General features: G+C 37.9%; 1 protein-coding gene and 1 pseudogene across 1 annotated transcript; one reads left to right on the forward strand and one right to left on the reverse strand.

Moving 5' to 3' along the window:
- On the forward strand, positions 1-10043 carry LOC140244013 (uncharacterized; annotated as a pseudogene).
- Positions 10044-10308: 265 nt separating this feature from the next.
- Positions 10309-20940, reverse strand: LOC140243346 (carbonyl reductase [NADPH] 1-like). The gene is made up of 6 exons (XM_072323021.1): positions 20771-20940; positions 17951-18217; positions 16537-16646; positions 15485-15610; positions 13914-14058; positions 10309-12941 (listed from the first exon to the last, which is right to left on the reverse strand). Exons 1-6 carry the CDS (start codon positions 20792-20794, stop codon positions 12735-12737), a joined length of 879 nt encoding a protein of 292 aa, XP_072179122.1. The 5' UTR covers positions 20795-20940; the 3' UTR covers positions 10309-12734.
- Between the last annotated feature and the right edge of the window lie 570 nt (positions 20941-21510).

Raw genomic sequence — 21510 nt, forward strand, 5'->3', positions numbered from 1 at the left:
ATGGGTATGGTAAAAAGTGCTAATAGAAAAGTATATCACATAAAATGTGATACAACTACTGTAGTACCACGGCATAGATGTTGGGAGATGGACATCTCTCGGTTACATGTTCCAAATTCAAGTAATCCCATTGGTCAAACATACTTATGTGGGATATAAAATGGTGACAACATGTGGTCAGGGCACACCAGAAGACACACTGCCTTTATGCATGTGGACCCATACGTGTCGCCCCTACTTAACATTAATAAATATGTCCAATTTACAGACTTTGTGTAGACAAGTAAAATTATGAGTATTACAGTTGTATACCGTAAATAGCCATGTTTACGGTATACAACTGTAGTAACCTATATAAACTGTAAGTCATATGGATTAAAAAACAGGTAAATAAGATCAATGGTTATAATATTGAACAAACAAACAAAATATCTGTGTTACATGAATTATATACCGTAATGTAAACTAGAGATGTCACTATGGCGACCAGGTGTGCCTGCACAATATAACATTACATTTGTACACTCCTACAAATCAATTATACATCTTAACAGTGTTGAGAGGACAGTTTTACATGATGGACAGAAACCAAAATTAGACCCCGTTTACACTGAGAAAAGGCCAGGCTCGGCCGCGGCTGAGCCCGGCCTTCATTTCAGTGTATAGCGAAACGCGCAAAAGGCCAAATGCGGGGCCAAAATTGATCGCGCATTTGGCCACGCTCTGGAGGTGGCCTCGGCCTTTTCTCAGTGTAAATGCAAACTGGGCCAAATGCAGTACCAAATTTAGTCTGGCTTCCAGACACTCTGTCCGTACTATTTTGCTATTCAGGATATTAACGCCCTCAACATCGAAAATTAGTATAGTTTCAGGTGGTTTTATCCTGAAAAGGCGGCAACTTCGTCCCCGCGGTGGAGTCCAGTTGGCGAAGGGTCTGGAAACCTGACTATACCAAATTGCATTTGTTTACAACCAGAGCGCCACTACGAAAAAAAATAATAAAAGGTTTGAATTAAAAGCCCGGGCCGAGTCCGGCTCAGCCGCGGCTCGGCCCAGCCCTGCACAGTAAACGGGGTCTATCATACTCAGAAGATTTAATAATGCAACACCAAATACACTGAATGTTTAAACACCCCCTAAATCAAACTTTATTCAAATTAATATAAAGCAACTAGACTTGGAATTTGTCAACACTGACAAATTAGGTGATCCGATCTATATGGAAATCAATGATTTGAGTCCTGATCCCTTTAATAGGCATGACCATACAGGTTTCATCTGTGTTTGGGGACATTGGCCGTGTGATGTTTGGATTCTCATTTAGAAAAGGGAGTCAGACCTGCCATCTTTAATACCGAATTCCGTATACACTAACGAAGATACAGAATGAAGTATATTTGACCTTTGACCCCACTTTGCACAGCCAAGATGGCATCCGAGTAAAAAGTGTTTATTTTGTGAAATGATCCTTGTAACATCGTCTTTGCGTGTGCAAAATATTGAAAAGCTAGGATATGTATTCACCAAGATACAGGATGAAACATTTCTGACCTTTGACCTTAATTTACATACCCAAGATGGTGTCCGATCAAGTAGTTGTTATTTTATGAAATAATGTACGTGACATGAACTAAACATGTGCAAAATATGGGGGTGATAGGGGCTGTTTTTCTTGAGTTATTGCGAAGAAAGTTGCAGAAAGAAATATCTCAATACATCGAAGATAAGCTTTAATTTCAACCAAGTTTTTCACCGTGATGCCGACGTCATATGAAAAAAAAATGGACACATTAGCGATAGCCCAAAGTCTCAGCTACAACATATCAAAATCTGGGAGAAATTCACCAAAGGATAAGTGAGCTACTGCTCGAAAAAGATAGTCATGTCAATTTTCATTTCCAAAAAAACTGCACTCCCATAGAGATAACACGTAAACTGGTGAAATTTGACAAGATTACTTTCAATCCATTTTTATGAGGTGATGCCGTCAACCAATCAAAATTTTGTTATCATATTTATGAAAGAGCATTTAATAAGCTACAACATACTAAAATCTGGGTGAATACTGGCAAAGGATAAGTGAGAAACGCTCGAGTGAACTTGAAATTTGATGACGTCAATTTGAAAATTAACTTTTTTTATTTCATTAAGAAATTTGATATCTTTTAATCATTTTTGCAGCATCGCCAACCCATGAAATGATGTACAACTCATCAGCTTTCAGAATATGTAAAGAAAATGGGGGGTCACTGTTCATCCTAACGAGTAAAATCGGATTTAAAATTGGCGGTTTTTGGCATAGTTGCACTGTATATCGCCATTGACGCGCGCGCGGAATTTCAACTTTGACGGGCCCGTATGACGTCATATTGACTTGAAACTTGGTAGAAATATTCCTTGATATTTCGGACATCCGATACGTGTGAAAAAACGGAAAATTTCTATTGCATATGAGCTGTGCGTGCGTATATGCGCGCGCGTACGCGTCCGTCCAATTTTTTTCAATTTTTCAAAAAATGCTCCAAATGGTCTGAAATGTGTGCAAAAAAAAAAATGAGCTCGATTGGAGCATGTAAATATTTCAACGCGCACGTACGAGCACGTTTGAAGGGTATATATGAATTTTGAGAATGCGCTTGACTTGAAATATATGTGACGTAAATTTCATTGAAAAATTCCATTCCATTAATGAGATATGAATGAGAATGTGTTTTCATATAATGACGTCACAGTGACGTCACGGTCGAATGATCACTATGATTTTATTAGATCCGTCGTCTTTAGGACATGATACAAATATGGTATAATTTTGAAATTGATAGGCTGAAGACTTTCTGAGCTAACCTCATAACAACTTTTGTCCAGAAATAGAAAGAAGAAGAAGAACAAAGAATCCGTACAGAAACAGAAGGTGGTCCGAGAGGATACTCGGATCACCTAATTATTAAAGCAATTGTTAAAGCAATTATCTTTTTGAAAGTAGAGCTAGGGGCTATCTGTATTTCAAATTGCCCGACAGTTCAAGTTGTATTTCAAAATGGCCAAAGGATAGGATATATTTAGAGTTCTACGTATGCAAATACCGGGTAAATGTGTTGACTGTCTAGAACTGAATGGTATATAATGGAGGAATGGAAATAGTTCCACGAGTGATTACGAATGCCACACCAGTGACTGCTTTCTCACCTGCATCCAAACAGAAAGATAGAATGGAACAAAAAGAAAAGGATATTTGCCAGTAAGAAGTGTGGTTCTAAACAAAACTATAGTCATAAATGGGTCTGACTGTTTATATTTTCTATAATTGAAAGGGCTTCGGTCAGTTGAAAAGGAAGGTAACGAGTTGCCAATCACCTTGAATTGTATCTCAACTCTCAAACTTATATCAGATGATATTCCCAAATTGTCATCTGTTCAAGAACAACTTAAGTATCAGAGAATGGCTAAATCTCAATTTCAAACACAAAATGCAGTTTGAAGAATACAGTACAGTATACCCCCGTAATAACAAGCACAGTTAAAACCAAATTTTGAAATTCTGGTCCCAAAATTAATATATTAATCTATCTGTATATATGCTGTATTTGTGCAGGTATAACAAAATTTCTATACAATTAAAAAAACTGCCGGTCCCAGGGAATACGTAATGTATGTTTACAACACAAGTTGCATGTACAACAACATTATTCAAAATGTTCATATTTTCTTTATCATACAGGTGGAAGCCAACGCCTTCACTGGTGTACCGGAGCTGAGAAAGATTGACCTTCAACACAACATCCTCGAGCTATTTGACAGACTTGCCCTGAATGGGTCGAACAGTGATCTTCGACATATATACTTAAGCCACAATAACATTACAGACATTGAAAGTGGGACATTTGGCTCTGTTGTCAAAATGGAGATCATTGTCCTGTACAACAATAGCTTGTCAAGACTTAATCCTGGTGTCTTTGATAATTTGAGGCATCTGAGAGGTCTTGACCTCAGGCATAACAAACTAGAGATATTACCAAATGACCTTTTTAAAGACCTGGAATCATTAGAATACTTAGACCTGTCAGCAAATTTTATTACTATTTTAGAACCAGAGCTTTTCATACATTTGAGTAAGCTTCGGACGATCCTCATCTCTAACAACCAGTTAATTTCTACTGGAGGAGTTCTTCAACTCCCGCGAATCATGACTCTGGACATGCAAAACAACAACATGACGAGACTTGAGAATGCAACAGAGGAGACACTTGGTCGTCTGCAAATATTTTTACTCGAAGGCAATCCATGGAACTGTGACTGTCAACTGGAAACACTCCGTCTATGGTATTCCAGGCTTCACTCGCAGGGAGATGACAAAACATACATATAGATAGTCCCACCTGTAAATGAGCCGCCTCCTCTTGCTCAGCAGCCGATACGTAATATAAGTGAGGGGTTTTGCATACATTTAAACTTAAGCTCCACCACTGACTCACCAAAGAGCACAGAAGGATCATCTGATGAAATCAACAATACCACATCACCTGGTACAGGTACACCGAACTCTCCTGGTAATGGTAACGTGAAAGTAATCATTCCAGTCGTATTCATTCTTTTAGCATTGACAATAAGTACTTTATGTGAACTAAAATACAAATACATCCAAAACAGTATGCATAATTTGCTATCAAACTCCGAGACAACAGATGATCCTGACGGCGCTTCAATTCCTCTGAATGAGCAACGTACAAATGGGAATACGTCAGGGAGAAATATGTCAGTTGAAGAAACAGTAATTGACCATCCTACACGTGGAAGTGGGCAACTAGCCAATGAGATTTCTCCAGTGATGAATAACTCGTATGAAGAACAAAGAAGTGAAGCTGCAACATCTGACAGCATGCAAGGTATCAATGAGATCACACCATCAAAGAATAACAGAGAAGAGGGTACAGCAGTAAATGCCATGAATACACAGCACAGGTCATCCCACAATACATCAGAAGAGACAGAGAAGGTTAAAAGGTCATTATCATTTTAGTTTTCATCCTCTTTAAAGAGAAAATCTTCCCCCAAAATGAATAAACTTCAAAAGAAAGAGAAAAGTATTCCCTACAGAACGATACAAAATGACAAATATCAGATAGAAAATAAGGAAGATACAGTGTATGACATTTTGAAATTTCACATTTTTGGGGGAAACCATTACTTGACCAGTCATATGTAAGAAAGAACAAGTGTTAACTCTGATAACATGCCTTCACTTGTATCAACTTATTTTCTGAATTTTTTTCTGAATTTCGTATGTAACAAACATGAAATATTGTGAAAGTATGACATCAACTTGCTCATTTTATATTATATTCATAAGGACTTGTCAAGAGATGTTTTTTGAGAAAAAAAATGAAATTTTAAGATATATCTTCCTTACTTCTTATCCGATATTCGTCATTTTGTATCGTTCTGTAGGGAATATTTTTCTCCTTTTTTTGAAGCTTATTTATTTGGGGTAGATGTCCTTTTTAAGATGGGGAGTAAGGAATCAAACACATTTTTTCTGTTTTCTGGTGATGCTGTGATGAAAGTGGACAGCAGTGATTGGGATGAATCTCGTCAAAGTGTGACGTGTATGGTTGATTTGTCGTTGAATGGCATTTACTTGTGGCTGTTAAATCAAGTATAAGCAGCAGGTTTTAAAATGCTTTCATCCATCACATAATCATAATCACTCACATAATAGTGTTAAAGAAGTAATGGTTGGGAACGTTCCAATATCTTCATAAGGAATTTGATAACCAGAAATTGGATCAGACAAAATAAGATTGATTTAAGTTTGACATTAAAAATTTAAGATTTACTTTGTATACCATGCTGCAGAATGACATCCCTCGGGAAGTACTGTGACTTCTAACTTAGCCATAAAGTAGGGGCTTGTGTCTTCTGATTGCTTGTGATGTCCACTAGTACTAATGGTATACGTGATATCAAATGTACAATACAGTCAACCTTGCTTTTAAAAGTCAATCTCGCGTAAGTCGGAGCTATTTCTTCCGTCCAAATAGATTCTACTAAAGCAAGGTTGACTTATATCCAATTACAATAATATTGATATTAATGATAATATAATCAAATGTCTAGTGATTAAGTACAAAGTATGACCTATTCTGAAAGGCAAAAGCTCCTGATTTGCATCACTCGTAAAAAGTTTAAGATGGAAAATGTGTAGAACAAATCATACATGTATGTTTTGAGTTTTAATTTACTACATGATGCTACAAGTGGAATTCCTAATTTTTAATGGTAAACCATTCCACAGGTTCGGTCAGAGCTGCACAAGCAGGAATGCTCGATGTCCGTCATGGTTTTTTTTTCAAAGATGGGTTTTGTTGAGTGTCTTTAGAGCTAGCTGCAAAAGTTATGAGTGTGTTTGTGAGAGTTACGGACAAGTACAACTAGGGGCTTGACCAGTAAGCGCCTTGTATACAATAAGCAAGATCTCACAGATCAGCCTAGCACAAGTGCTCTGAACACGCAGCTGTCACCCAACTTGCGAATCGCAGAGTCCATTATAATGCATTTATATAAAAACCATAGCCAGAGAATTTCAAGCATTTGATTTATGTGTTTTTGATTGTATGTTTTAGATTGCACTACAGGTGCTGAGAACAGATCGAGTGAATACATGTATAGGAATTCACAATTTATCTGTTGGGGAAAGAGAAGTTTTCTCTTTATTGACCTTTGTTAATATTGTATATAATGTACAGAAACAATGTAGCTGTACAGAATAGAGCTTGTACAAAGGCATACAACTTATACTTTTGCATATATGGCTTGCCTCGGGATCCTTTGCTAACCATTTATTTTTCCATTTGTTTAAAAAAAAATAGAGAAAAATACTGTTTGTAAATATTTGTCTCTTTTAGATAAATGTGTGCAACTCTTCCTCATCTTGTCTTCTCACCAATCTCTGAAATATCCAACAGAATGTGACCAGCCATTGCAAAACCCACAAAAGGGTACCAAATAAGTTTTTTGTTTGTTTGTTTGTTTGTTTGGTTGGGTTTTTTTGGGGGGTGTTTTTTTTTTTTTTTTTTTTTTTTTTTTAGCATAGGTCAATGTCTTGGACAAATTCTGAGCTGTACAGGGATAACTTTAAGGCCCAAATTCACGAAGGTGGTACAAATGAAACCATGGTTTAAACCATGGACAATTTGTATGAAGCGCCAAGTGTCGCATGGCCTATAAAATGATCATTTTGTAACGAAGTGACAACATTTTGTCATGGAAATGGTCATTTTGTTGCCGAAATGACGAATTTACATGTAGTAACGGAATAGGCCATGCAACACTTAGCGCTCCATACAAATTGTCCATGGTTTAAACCATGGTTTTATTTGTACCACCTTCGTGTATTTGGGCCATTATGTTTCAAGCGTACTGAAATAAATGATTAAAAAGTGCACCTCATCCGTTGTCACATTTGAGCTAAAATGCTCTGAGTTCAGGGTCCATCGAGTGTGGAAGATAAAATTAAATCTCCTTGGCAACCAGTGCAGAATGGATTATGAGATTACCCTAACACTTCTCACATGCCTCAGTCCTCTTGCCACCCAGCTGGGGGTACCTATTCATCCATTCCAGCCCTGATTGGGAGCAGACAAGGTATTATAGTGCCAAGTGTTTTGTACATCATATGTGTCAACTGTACTGGTAGTGTGTTGTTACATTTGACCATTTAAGTACCTAGTAATACCGGCTGAACTGAACTTCATGCTTGTAACTTCTCATCATTTTGCATTCTGAAACTTGTGCTGGTGATTCCCACTGTAACCCTCGTTCTGTAGAAGACCACGTTATGGTACATGTAAGAACCAAAGCATTTACACACACTAAGCAAAAATAAAGAGTATTGCAATGTCCAGTCTACACTGTACAAATGTATATGTGCTGGGGAAAGGCAAAATTCCTTTTTCTTATCATTTACAATTACAGTAAAGCAATTAATTGAATTTTGAGACTACACATGACTTGTGTTTACATGTATATCAGTGACAGCATAATCTCGCTTGAATTTAATGCATGTCTCCCAACAAACATGGGTTTGTATTGTCACTTTAAAAACCACCACAGAAATCATAAAGAGCATGTAAACTCATATCTCTTTCCATATTTATGAGTATACATACTCTATCATATATAGTACATGTACATCCCTTATTATTGTACATGTACGTATATCTAGTATGTATAGCATGCATACATATGTTTTATTATTTGTGTGTGTGTGTGTTTGTGTATGGATTCTCGTGTTCTTGCTGGACAGAATATCTGTATGTTTAGAATTATTTCCTACTCCACAGAATCACTTCACTGATAATAAATGGCAGTCGGCCTTGTCGAGATTAGTAACAGTGAAGTCAAGGAAATGACATATAAAAGCAATGAAGTGAGAGAATTCTGAATCTGTAATTTTTATATTTACATGAATGACTACTCATACACAATAATTAACTACACTTGTTAGGAGAGATAACAGAACACAATACACTGTACTTGTATCGTCTTTGTCATCACCTTAAAAAAACCGGAAAAATATTACAGGGCACCCCCAAGAGGCCTAGTGGGTGGGGGGGGGGGGGGGGAGGAGATATCCCACGTCCCTCCAAGGTTTACTCATCATCAATCATACTGTAAAACAAGGAATGTTTGTGTCATTTGAATTTCACGGGTGCCAACATCTGCGAAATTAAAATGCCCACGAAAGTTCTTGCCTACACAATATGCATTGGATGCCAGCGGCAATTAGAATTCACACAAATTTCATGCTGAGAGAAAGGCCGTTGGCTCCAATTTGCAAAATTTTCATGCCACAAATACGTATATCATGCTTTACAGTATTCAGAAAGTTAGACTTTGGTGGCCCGAACACGACCGAGGCATTATTGCCCATATGGTAAATGTTGATCCAGTTGTCGCCCACTGACTGAAAGAAGTTGGTTTGTTATTTGTAGTGCCATTCAATTAATATTCATGGCATTTTCATTCTGAATGATTATGCATGCCATACTCACTAATGATTTATTCACAGCTATTTTTGTAAACACCTAGGGGTATATTTATTCACAATTTCTCAGGCTCAATTTCTACATTTTAGTATTTTTTTTTAAAAGTTAATTTGTCCCCTTTCACCTTTCCAGTTTCTCTCCTGTCTTTTAGGGAGGTAATGTATGTTGAATGAATATCAGGGGGCACCCCCATCCAAATCTGACATTCATCACCTTATTATCTAGAAATACTCGTACAAACACACACAAAAAACCACTTTTCACAACACTTGATGGAAGACATACAATCTGGTGCATTGCTTATGTCTATCCATGATGGAGAAAGGAGAGTGAATGTTTCCCTAGTCACATAAGGCATTCTTCTTATCATTATTATAATAATAATAATAATAATAATAATAATAATAATAATAATAATAATAATAATTATTATTATTATTATTATTATTATTATTATTATTATCATTATTATTATTATTATTATTATTATTATTATTATTATTATTATTATTATTATTATTATTATTGTCATCATTATTGTCATTATTATTATCACTAATATTAGTATTAGTATAACTATTATAAATATTATTCATATTCATATTATTATCATTATTATAACCATAATCATCATCACTATCGTCATCATCATCTCGATAGGCACTGCTGGAACAAAAAATGTGATGCTTTTGATGTTAACTAGTGTCTCTGAAGAATTCTACGTATCTAGTTCAATGACATCATAACCAAGACAAAAGTCCAAGAGATGTCAAGCCACCCTCCGGTGGGCCCATCAGGTGCAATTTGCAACAGGCACCTTAAATGGTTGGGTCATGCTGCAAGGCTCCCGAGCCATCTCGTCTTGCATCCCAAGCTCCATGATGCTGAACTCGAAAAGGGAGAAGACACAGCGGCAAACCCAAGAAGAACTGGCAACAGACCATTCTCCACCTGATTGTGAAGGCAGTCTTGGCAAATTGGGAAGACACTGAAATCTGACGACTGATTGAGCCAATCGGAGGAAGTTGACGACCTTGTGCATCAGATGATGTGGGTGTAACTAAGTCTGAGTAATCACCATCATTAATATCATCATTACTATTGTACTATCACTGGTATCATTCATGTACATGTACAGCTGTACTACTAATGATAATATTACAGAACACATAATAGCAATGAGAGAAAAATACATTACAAGTCTTTATCAAGGTCACTGAATCTCAAACTCATCAGATGAAAAAACCCAAGCACTCAACGAACCTCTTAATCAAACATTTTCTTTTAATATTTCCCAGGACAATATTTCAGTTTGAGTATCAACAAGAAGTGCTGCCTAGTGGTATACCATTTCCTCGCAATGATTAAAAAAACGAAAACAAAGAAAAAAACTAAATTGTCAACTTATGCAACAAAAGCATGCTTATGGAGACAAATTTCTATTTTTAAGCAACTAAAACAAAAAAGTGGGTTTTCTCCTCCAGTCCACGTCTTATGCAGCATAAATTTCGGTACAATGTGGCTCTGCTGAGGTGATGGAGCATACTGAATAAATGTATCATTTTATTATCACCAAAAAAATGAAGAATTTTAGAGTTGTTATAAATAATAATTCATACACTTTGCTAATGACGGGATAGCAAAGAGCATGATATAACTAAATTACACTGTATTATTTAAATCATGCATACAAGTTAATCAACACCGCCTAACAGCCTTATTTAGTACATACATTGAATTACTCTGCATGCTGAACTACATTGTATCTCATATTAATGATTTATAAAGTTATCAACAAAATTCCTTCACGAAATCAAATTCCTTAAATATCTGCAGATGTTTTAAAATTACAATTTTGTACATCATGATTGAAATAACTAAATGAGTTGTTCAGTTAGGGATTCACAGCGCATTCTAACATTTTGACTCTTTTCTCAAAACAGTGGCTGGTTGGTGTTAGTACTTTATCTTATTTTGTCTAGTGGGACAAAGTTTACTCCTTACCAAGAAAAAAAAAAGTTACATGTAAAGGTTTAATGATTTCGAGTCATGAAGTGAACATGCTGAAATAGCACACATATCTTTTTGAGAAAAAAAAAACAAAAAAAAAACTTTTTTTTTAACGCTTATGTCTCGGCAGCTCAAACACACACACACACACACACGACAGCTTTCTTCACAGACTGGCACAGATATGTGGAAATTAATTAATTGTCAATGAATAGTGATATCCTAACCCCCCTAATCCCAATTGTGTTGCCTTGGCCTTCCCGCTGGACTGAGGTACATAGCTACATCCAAGTGGACTTGCAAATCTACAACTACATCAAGTTCGGATATACTACTGGATGTTGATGAATAAACTTGGTAGCTTATGCTAAGTGGCATGTAAAGGCCTAAACATTTGTTTTGCATCAAAACACACTAATATGGGGAGATGGGGGAAGTGAGAATAAGTATCGGAGAGCGATGACAAAAATTGTGTTTTGCAAGCACATGTTTCCATGAAGCAATAAATTCCCTGATCACTTAATTATTTGTAGCTGGTAATAAAAAAGTACAAACTGTTGTAGTTGTCTCTTCTCTTGTTGATTTTAAACTTTACTGCAATGACCGAAGGAAATTGCAGTTTGAGACACAGACTCTTACAAATTTAGCAACTCTGGCATTTCATGACAAGAGATGTTATTCCCAGTTCCCTACACCAAAATTAATTTTACACACTAAGGAAAATGTTTTATAGCAATATTATGCAGGTGTTGTTTTTGCTTTTAGACAAAGTCCACTCACATTATGAGCTTAAAATCATTGTAAATTACTATATATAAAAGGGCAGTTTGAATTGAGGAGTTATAAGCTATTCTAGAACTCCACAAATGCACTAATGTAACACTTTATTTCTTTGAGAGAACACACAAAATTTTGGCACCATATCAAAAAACATAATTAACTGATGTCACTTGTAAAGCAGCAAAATTAAAGAGATCTTGAATGTGACACAACATTTCTCAGTATGTAAAAATAACCTTTGAACTTGGAGTGAAACCAGACAAATGGAATGACAGAAATTTCATCAAAATTAGGCATTTTTAGTGAACAGTGACATCAGTCGTACCCACCTATGTAAATGAGCAGAGGGGCTGATCACCCTGCAACTCTTAGATCCGTTTGTACACAAAAACACCATGTATTAGTTGACTATTCAGCAAAATCCATAACTTTCCACATGTAGGTCTTTACTGCTAGGAAATTTGTGTTGAAGAACAACAATTAAATGCAAGCGAGTACAAGTTTATCTTCTTATTTCAAGCCGTAATATGAGAAAAGACGACACTTTTGTGTATGTCAATGGAAGACTTGTAAGGATGTGACATCATTTAATTTGCATAATGCAGTAAATCTAATCTACATGATGCATCCAATATAATTTGCCTAATGTATGTAATTATAACACATATGCAATGTAATTCACATAATGCCTTTCTCTTGATGTCACTGTTTATTGAAAAGATTTTATAACTTTCTTAAAACGCGACCAATTTTGATGAAGTTTCTCCCATTCTTTTTGCTTGCTTATTACTCCATTTACCACAGCCAACTTGAATATGGTGTAGAGGTACATGTACTGGGTAAAGTGTGTCTACATGAAATTAACTGCTCCATCATCCTAGCATCATTACTGCAGCTCTCTTATAGTTTACTGTGATCAACCGGATTGTTGAAAAAGTCGTAGATGGTCCGTCTGGAGAGGAAGCACCCCTGTATACCTGTGGTCCCCGGTGGTAGAAGGGACAGGTACACGGGCGTGTCCGCCCCCTCCTCCACTGTTATTCTATTCTTGGCCCTTTCTGCAGAGTGGTGGGCGGTCATTGGGGTATCCACATAGCCTGGATGGCACTGCAATGTGAAAAAAACCCAAAAATCAGTATATTTATACAAGTGAAAATATTAGCAACACCAACACAGACACAGTAGTAAATGGTAAAAATCATGATGACAATGATTTCCATTATCATAAAGATAACAATAACAATAAACTATACTTTCATTTGATGAAATAATCAAAATCTGTCAAACAACATGAGAAGAATCTGTCCCTGAAGCCAAATTTTATACCCCTGAGCTCTGAACTTGTGCCAACTTAACCTAGTGAGAACAAACTGATTTTGCTACAACACACATTTCCAAAAGACATCTACCTGTGCATACTCAGGATTAGCCTTCAACAGGTTAAGATGTGCTACCTGTCACACACTGCATTCAACATAACTGTAAGATCGAAAGCATTCTTAGCATGAAACTTTCGCTAACTGCTGCTGGCAATCAATTCATTGTGTAGATGAAAAACCTTTGCGTGCATGTGACATTCACAAGTCTAGGCTCCATGTGAAATTCTGGACAGTTTCATGCATTGAAAATTTTAGGTTTTACAGTAACTGTCTTCAGATTAATCAAGTAAAAACACAATCCATAGGAATAGTAGCATCCTCGTTATTACACATTTATTTTCTACAGCTGCCATGTCAATGTAAGAAATCATGAATTTTGTGCATGCCATTTTCCGTAATTGCAAATTTCAGTTTAACAACAACAACAACATCAACAAGCTTTCTTTCTTCCAGGAGTAGCCATGACAACAAATTATGGGCGTACATACTCGAGCAGGAATCAAACCTACGACCTTCTGATCCCCGGACAGGCGTCATCTCCACTAGACCACTGAGCTTCCACCCGACAGCAAGTGTTGGTTCTAATTCTTATAGCATGCAGCGGGTACTGCGTAATTATTATTCAAATTTTTCGAAGCTTTCTGTTTTCCTCTGATGTCCTCATGAGAGGGAGAGTCAGTAGCATTCCTGTCCTACTTACACAATTGATGAGAATGTCCCTCTGTGCCTGGCTCTCTACCATGGCTTGTCCCTGGACTCTGGTCAGTGTAATGGAACCCAGCTTGCTGGTACCGTAGGCCCAATCTGGCCAGCCCCTATCTACATGATCACCTCTCTTTGTGGACCTGCGGAAAACATAAACAGTCCACCGTAACTTGGTATATTCAAGATCTGGTTATTAAAGCTGCTCTCCCCTTAAATCCAATGTATTGTTATGTGCAGGTGGTATAGAAACTTTGCAATACAAATTTACAATTTCCACTATTATCATCAATCTTTTATTATTACATTATCATATCACAAAAACTGAACTCGTTCTTTACATCCCATTACATTCCTTTTTTATGCCTTTGGCCAATAATAACCAAAAACCTGGGCCCTGTTTCATAAAACTTTGTATCAGTGACAACTGCTTCATTTCTATGACAAATTTGCTCTTGGCCAGTCAGATGCAAGGATTTCAGTAGCTCCTAACAACTAAAACAAATTGTCACTGATAACAAGTTTTATGAAATGGGACCCTGATTTAATGCTTGACATTTTACATGGTAAATGTTATAAGGAAAGGGGATTACCTATACAGGATATACAAGGAGACTGTACATTAGTTTTTTCATGTATTCAGTCATTTTGTGTTTCCAGAGAGAATAATTCCCAGAGTATTGATACACAAAAAGTGTGTACTTCCCAACACTTTAGTGTAGGGTTACCAGCTTTCAGAATTTTGATGCAGTATAAATGCATGGTATATGCTGAACGCTGTTGCACCAATCCTGTACCAGATGCTGACTCAGACCTAAATCATTTAATGTACTCATACCTGAATAAGATGTAAGCAAGTCCAATAGTTCACTCGACTGTCATAAAACAAGACACAAACAGCCTAAACCTGGCATGCTGGGGTGCAATTTGTGTTGTACTTTGAACTGAACATATATGTACTGTGGATATGGAACATAGAACCAATCCAACTTACTGCCCCATTCATAGCTCAGGAAATAAGAAAGTTACTGCACATACTGGTAACTCTCTTGGATGGGTCTGCACCTTTGAACGTTTCTATATTCACAGATGTATGGCGCTATACAAATGCTGTGGATCATCATCATGACACATACAGACAGAATTGTTGAATCATTGTCTATGAGCGATCTCCTGTAATCATCTTTAATTCCCGATTTAACAAAACATTACACAGAAGCAGATTTGGCATCATTTGTCAGAAATAAAAAGTGAATTACAACCTTTAAGAATAAATACAGTCAAACCTGTGTATAGCAGCCACCTGAGATAGACGAAAAGAGTGGCCATCATAGACAGGTGGCCCCCATGACAGGTTTGACTGTAATATATCTTAATGTTTTGGCAAATTGCTTTGATAACAGGATTTTATTACTAGCAACACAGCTGTACAATAAAATGACAGTTCTGATTGCTAGCTTAGCAAGTATTCTTCAAATATCAGATATTTACACTGATCTGCTGCATCAAATTTGATATATCTCTTCCCCCTGACATGTCTTGATCCTTTAGCAAAAGAAATGACTTAACTGTAAGAACTCCTCCATGAGGTCGATGACCCCTTGCTCCGTGGCGACATCTTTGAATCTCTTCTGTAGCTCAGGGGTGAGCTTGTTAAAGGCTTGTACGCCTCCACGACTGCACACGTTGACTATCCTTGCATCGTAAGAGAAATGGGACCCAGCCTCGCAAGTCACTCTCTTTCTTAACTACAGTCTGTATTACACAACTGAATATTACTTACATTCACACACAACACATACAAAAACAGAAAGTTTGAATGGCACTAAATAAATTCATACTATTATAGTAGATTACCCCTATAAATGGGGTGTTCAGCATTAGCTAAGATTGCACAAAAACATATCAGAAGTTTATGCAATGGATAGCATCAAATTACCACTTGTAAGAGAATTTTATCAATTCAATAAAAGTAGGGGTGGACCAGCAGTTTGAGAAGATTAGTGAGTGCTTTTTTGAAACCATGCATTTCTACAACATCACTTAATTTGCAAGGAGTGAGATGGAAGGTATATGATATCCATTTGGTTGTAATGAGATAAGTTATATTCTTATATGATTCCATGATTTACAAAGGTGTGAAGTTCTTAACTTTATATTGGTATTGAAAAGGATAAAGGATCTGGTAGTATTCGCCATGCCACAATTTCTTCTTATACAGTTGATTTTGTGTCACAAAGTTGATAGCGCAAGTGTTAAAATCGATTAAAATAATGATTCTTCATTGCCATTGATCGTCATTTCTACATTGTATTTTTCTGTACACGCAGAAGTTGAATATCATCATAGTTAATGTGCTCTCCTCAGTCCAGTCAAGGTTGACTTTAAAACATGAAGTTGACTGCATGTATGCAAGGAGGTAATACCATCTCCCTGGTGTGTGTAAGTGTCTGTTCCATTGGCATTAGGAACACTCTCCATGGCAAGACTCAACTCTTCACAAAAACTATTTTTATTAGAAACTTAATATACTTGTAGTGCTTGTATACAGACCAAGAATTGTTCTTGTTTGTTTGTTTTTTGTTGCATGCAAAGTTCCTTGAACGGATGACACAACTCACCTTCCTCTATCTCTTATTAGCGGCATCAGTGTCTTAGTCATGTTCACTACTCCATAAAAGTTCACCTTCATTGTATTCTCAGCCTGTACAGACATGGGGATGCTATTGTCCTGAAAAGACAAATTAAACAAAAAATAAAAATAAAACAATCAGATCAATTATACTGATGTATTCAAAGCACACTAGGTTTTTCCTGTATGTCCACAGGAGTGAAGCATTTTAACAGCAAACAAACCCCAATAAAGCATCTCAGTAACAATTTCTATGAAAAGCATGAAAGTGGGTATCTCTTTGGCCAGTAGACCAGGCGACGACCTGGTGGTGACCCAAGTCTTGCTGGTTGTGGAGACGTCTCTGTGAAGTCTCTGTGTCATCTCCCGGAGACTAGCACTGATAAGAAGACTTCTCAGAGGCATTGCAGCGACACCCGCGTGACTTCCGAGCTAATCAGTTGTTACCTTGTTTAGAGACATTCGGAAGTTGCCTTGCAGTTGACTTCTTGGTGAGAGCGCAGGCCACTTTTTTGTCTTTTGAGTCGCACAAGTCTTAGTAGTCACAGTGACATCTCTTCCAGTGAGATATAGGCCTTTTTTATACATTATTTGCTAAGATGTCTTTCAGTCATACTACTCATGATTGTTTATTTATTTATCATTGTTGCAAGTTACAAATAGAAAGTGTAAGTACAAAAACTTTCATATACTTTATCATCACCATGTGCCCGGTTGATTCCGTTTACATACCATACCACCCTTGGTCACATGATATGAGGCAAGCATCCTTTTGCCTAGTTTTCCAGAGTATGTGTGGGGTGGCTAAGAATCAGCAAGTTTGCACCAAACTCTTCACAAGTGAGTGCAGTGGGAATCTTTGCTATGTTAGCTGTGACTGTCTCTAATTTCTCAGTGACTGACCACACACGGGATATCTTACCATTTCATGCGTTTTATTGTATTCTTTAAAAATTTCTTGTTCTTCGTCTTCTTTTTCCTTTCCAGTAGAGTACAGTCCACCAATGAGGTGTATCGTCATACTTTTGTGTGATGTGTGATGTGCAATTGCTCCATAACTATACATACGAGTAAAAACATCATGCATCCTTCTAAAGGAGCTGAATTTTCTGCACCTCCTCTTTAAATTGGTTTGCAGAGGAGCAAATGGTTGAACTGGGCAGTGAGTTCCACAGTCATATGGAATCAGGAAAGTATGTCTGGAAAGCCTGTATTCGGGCAAAAGGAATATATGACACTTGTGTCCATGTCCTCCGAGTGAGCCTCTGGTGATTGGCATTAAGGTAGTTGCTCATAGGTATATCTACCACGGAGTGGATGATACGGTTGATCATGACGACCTTATTTTCCCCTCATGCATTCACCCAATAGCTCCTCAGAGTAGGCCTATGCAATATACTTACCAAATATGCGATGGCAGCATTGTTGACGAGAATATCCAGTCCCCCATACTGCTTGGCGATGTCATCTCGGATCGCATCGATGCTGTTCTGGTCTGTGACGTCCAGCATTCGGGAGACGGGATTCAGGCCTTCTGCCTTGAGAGACGCCACCGCCTCATCCCTGCGTCCACTGTCGAGAGCAGTCAGATAAACCGTCCCACTTTCTCCAAGCTGCCTACAGAGGGCTCTTACTATGGCCAGGCCAATGCCCTGCTGACTACCAGTAACCTGTCATGATAAGTAACATTAACGTTACAAAAGAAAAAAAAATCCTGTGAATCATTTTTTTTCTTTTTCATCTTAACACGTTAACTGTCTTTCTCCTACAATACAAGATTATTCACTGGCTGGGTTATGCAACAAGTCAGGTGCATTGGATGTCAATTCCTCGGTGTCAGTGCAGAATTGTGTGCATTTTACTGTTAACGTTACAGGTGTAACGTTTGGCATAATTTATTTGCAGCCCCAGAATGGTGCACAATAAAATTGAAAGACATTGGTATATTTATAATTTAAATTAGTACTAACGTTAGAGTCTATCACAACTAAATCTGTCACTCTGCCTGTTCGTAACGTTTATAGAGGGTCTAACCAAGTTACTGGAATGGTTTATAGATTAGTATCTAGAGGATCTACCGTCCCACTCTATCCTATGTGTTGCCGAGACATCCACCATTTGTCACACATGAACGTCTGTGCAGTATAGGGCTCACACCCGTAAATACAAGGGAATGCCCCAGGCCCCTTCACAAATTTGTACCAAAGATACCAAAATAAATGAAGAAAAAAATTGATTAAAAATCAATGATGTAGTTTGGCAAAAAACTGAATAGCTGTAGATATTGAGTATGAATTCCTCTACAAATTACATTTTGGTTGGAAGATGAAAGCTTTTCTGGTGGAATTTGAGGGGACTATATTTCATTGGGTACGTGTACGGAAAATGGGTGATTTTTTGAGTGATAAGAACTCGTAGTCTGGCTTTGCGGACCCCTGGACAGAATTTGAACTGAATTATCCACCCTGAGAATTTGATGGATGAAAGGGTATATGTAACTTATCCAGGTTAGTGAAGCTGAAACACCTCATTTCTCCCAGCTGTTTTACAGAATTTTTTGAAATTTGATTTTTAACACACATCCCTATGGGGAAATATTTATGGGTGTGAGCCCTATAGAGGATGCATGCAATGCACACAAGTCTATGGGAAGTATTCATCCCATACAAACTCTGCTGGTTTATGTTGATCTATTGTGTCAGATCTCTTCCCCCCCCCCCCCACCTCTCTCCTCTACCCCTCCCCCCCCCCCCCCCAACTCTGTTTGGCTACAATTTGTTTTCTTATTATGTTGTTGTGGTATAGATAGATCTTTGTACATAGCAGGCATCAGTATCACACAACTTTGAATGACTGTGTTATTTTAATGTATTTCTTTGTTTGGCTACCACTGAAGCAGGTCAAACTTCATAAAGTTAGTCTGTTTGACAAAACAGAGTCTTTTCAAGTATTTTGTAGGCAATAATGTGATGATGACACCCCCATAATCAAAGATTACTGCCTGCCTCTAGGTATTCATCTTATGAAGAACTGATCCACACTACATTTTTATTTTTTTTTAAAAACCTCAAAGGGCACGAGTTTCAAAAATGTCCCTTTGAGAAGCTTTATGACCCTTGAATGTGTAATTTCCCATATGATGTAGGTGCAAATCTCATCAAAAACACATTTACTGGTATGATGTTTAAAAGTCAAATGAGAAATATGACCTCCACCGTATAGTATAGGGCTCACACCCGTAAATACAAGGGAATGCCCCAGGCCCCTTCACAAATTCGTACCAAAGATACCAAAATAAATGAAGAAAAAAATTGCAAAAAATCAATGATGTAGACACCGTTTGGCAAAAAAAACTGAATAGCTGTAGATATTGAGTATGAATTCCTCTACAAATTACATTTTGGTTGGAAGATGAAAGCTTTTCTGGTGGAATTTGAGGGGACTATATTTCATTGGGTACGTGTACGGAAAATGGGTGATTTTTTGAGTGATAAGAACTCGTAGTCTGGCTTTGTGGACCCCTGGACAGAATTTGAACTGAATTATCTACCCTGAGAATTTGATGGATGAAAGGGTATATGGGCAAAATCGTGAAATAGGCCCCACCGCAGTGCGCGTGCACCCGTGCGTTAGCAAGCAAGGTTAGGTTAGGGTTAGGGTTTAGAGTTAGGTAGGGTTGTATTTATGGTTAAATTGGCCATTAAATTAGTCAAGGGACATTAGGGAGTCCTTCCGAGAATAAAAAGTAGAAGACTAAAGAAAAAACGGGAGAAAGGGAGGACGAAAGATGCTATGCTGTGGAAATCAGCCCCACCGCCGTATGCATCTCGCGTAAACGCCGTTTGGTGGGGCCGCATTCACGAGTATTATACAGTGGAAGAAAGCCCCACCGCCGTGCTTATCTACCGATAAACGCCACACGGTGGGGCTGAATTCACGAGTATAAACAGGCGAGCCGCCGTACTATTTGTACGGACACGCAGTGGTGGGGCCTATTTCACGAGTATGCCGGGTATATGTAACTCATCCAGGTTAGTGAAGCTGAAACACCTCATTTCTCCCAGCTGTTTTACTGAATTTTTTGAAATTTGATTTTTAACACACATCCCTATGGGGAAATATTTATGGGTGTGAGCCCTATAGGGGTACAGTGCCCATGGTGCCAGTGCAGTGGATTCCTATTTTACGAGAAGGCAAAGTGTAATTCGACACTCATCACTTACTAAAGCTACACGGTGACTCGCCATCGTCAATCATGGACAATGTCAATGAACGTACAAAGTACTCAGAATCGTCAACCTGTAGACAGCAGCCACAAAGATCGAGGCAAGACATCAACAAGACCAGCTTCCTTGGACAGGTCGAACAACAGTAGATGTTGAAGTATTCTTGATAAGCTTGCTTTGTTTGTTTGTCAGTAGTAAGGCCACCGTACCGTGCACATAGACGGAGACTAGGGTAGGGATGTCGTCGTTGTCGGCACCACGCACGCAATAAACAATGCACTCGCTGCCTGCGCCTGCACACTCGCTGCATCCCTGGGACTACCAGGCTAGGCAGGGAGGAAGCTGTAGCTGCAGGGATCAAGCGAGCCAAGCACTAGCCATCCAGGGCAGTGCGTGCGCGCAAATGGCATGTGTGTACCACAAAATGATGGCAAGTTAGAGGGTCTACTCGCGCGATTCTGAACGCAAACAGGTGTAGTACGCCATGGAGCCCAACGGCGGCCATTTTAGGAAGCAAACCGCTGGATTAACTTATTGTTCTATTTTTTCTTTTTCTTTTTAGCACTCTTGATAGACCTTGTCACGATGATCTGCAATGCGAACATGTTGAAGATTACAACTCAATGATTGAAAATTCTCAAATATTCCACCAAAGGTGTGCATCACAGTCATGGTTGAATTTTAATTTTGAAAATGCATAGGCTCCCTCCCCGGCCCTTTCAGTATACCTCTTACAC

The sequence above is a fragment of the Diadema setosum genome, chromosome 20 (genome assembly GCF_964275005.1).
Source record: "Diadema setosum chromosome 20, eeDiaSeto1, whole genome shotgun sequence".
NCBI classification, from domain to species: Eukaryota; Metazoa; Echinodermata; class Echinoidea; order Diadematoida; family Diadematidae; genus Diadema; species Diadema setosum.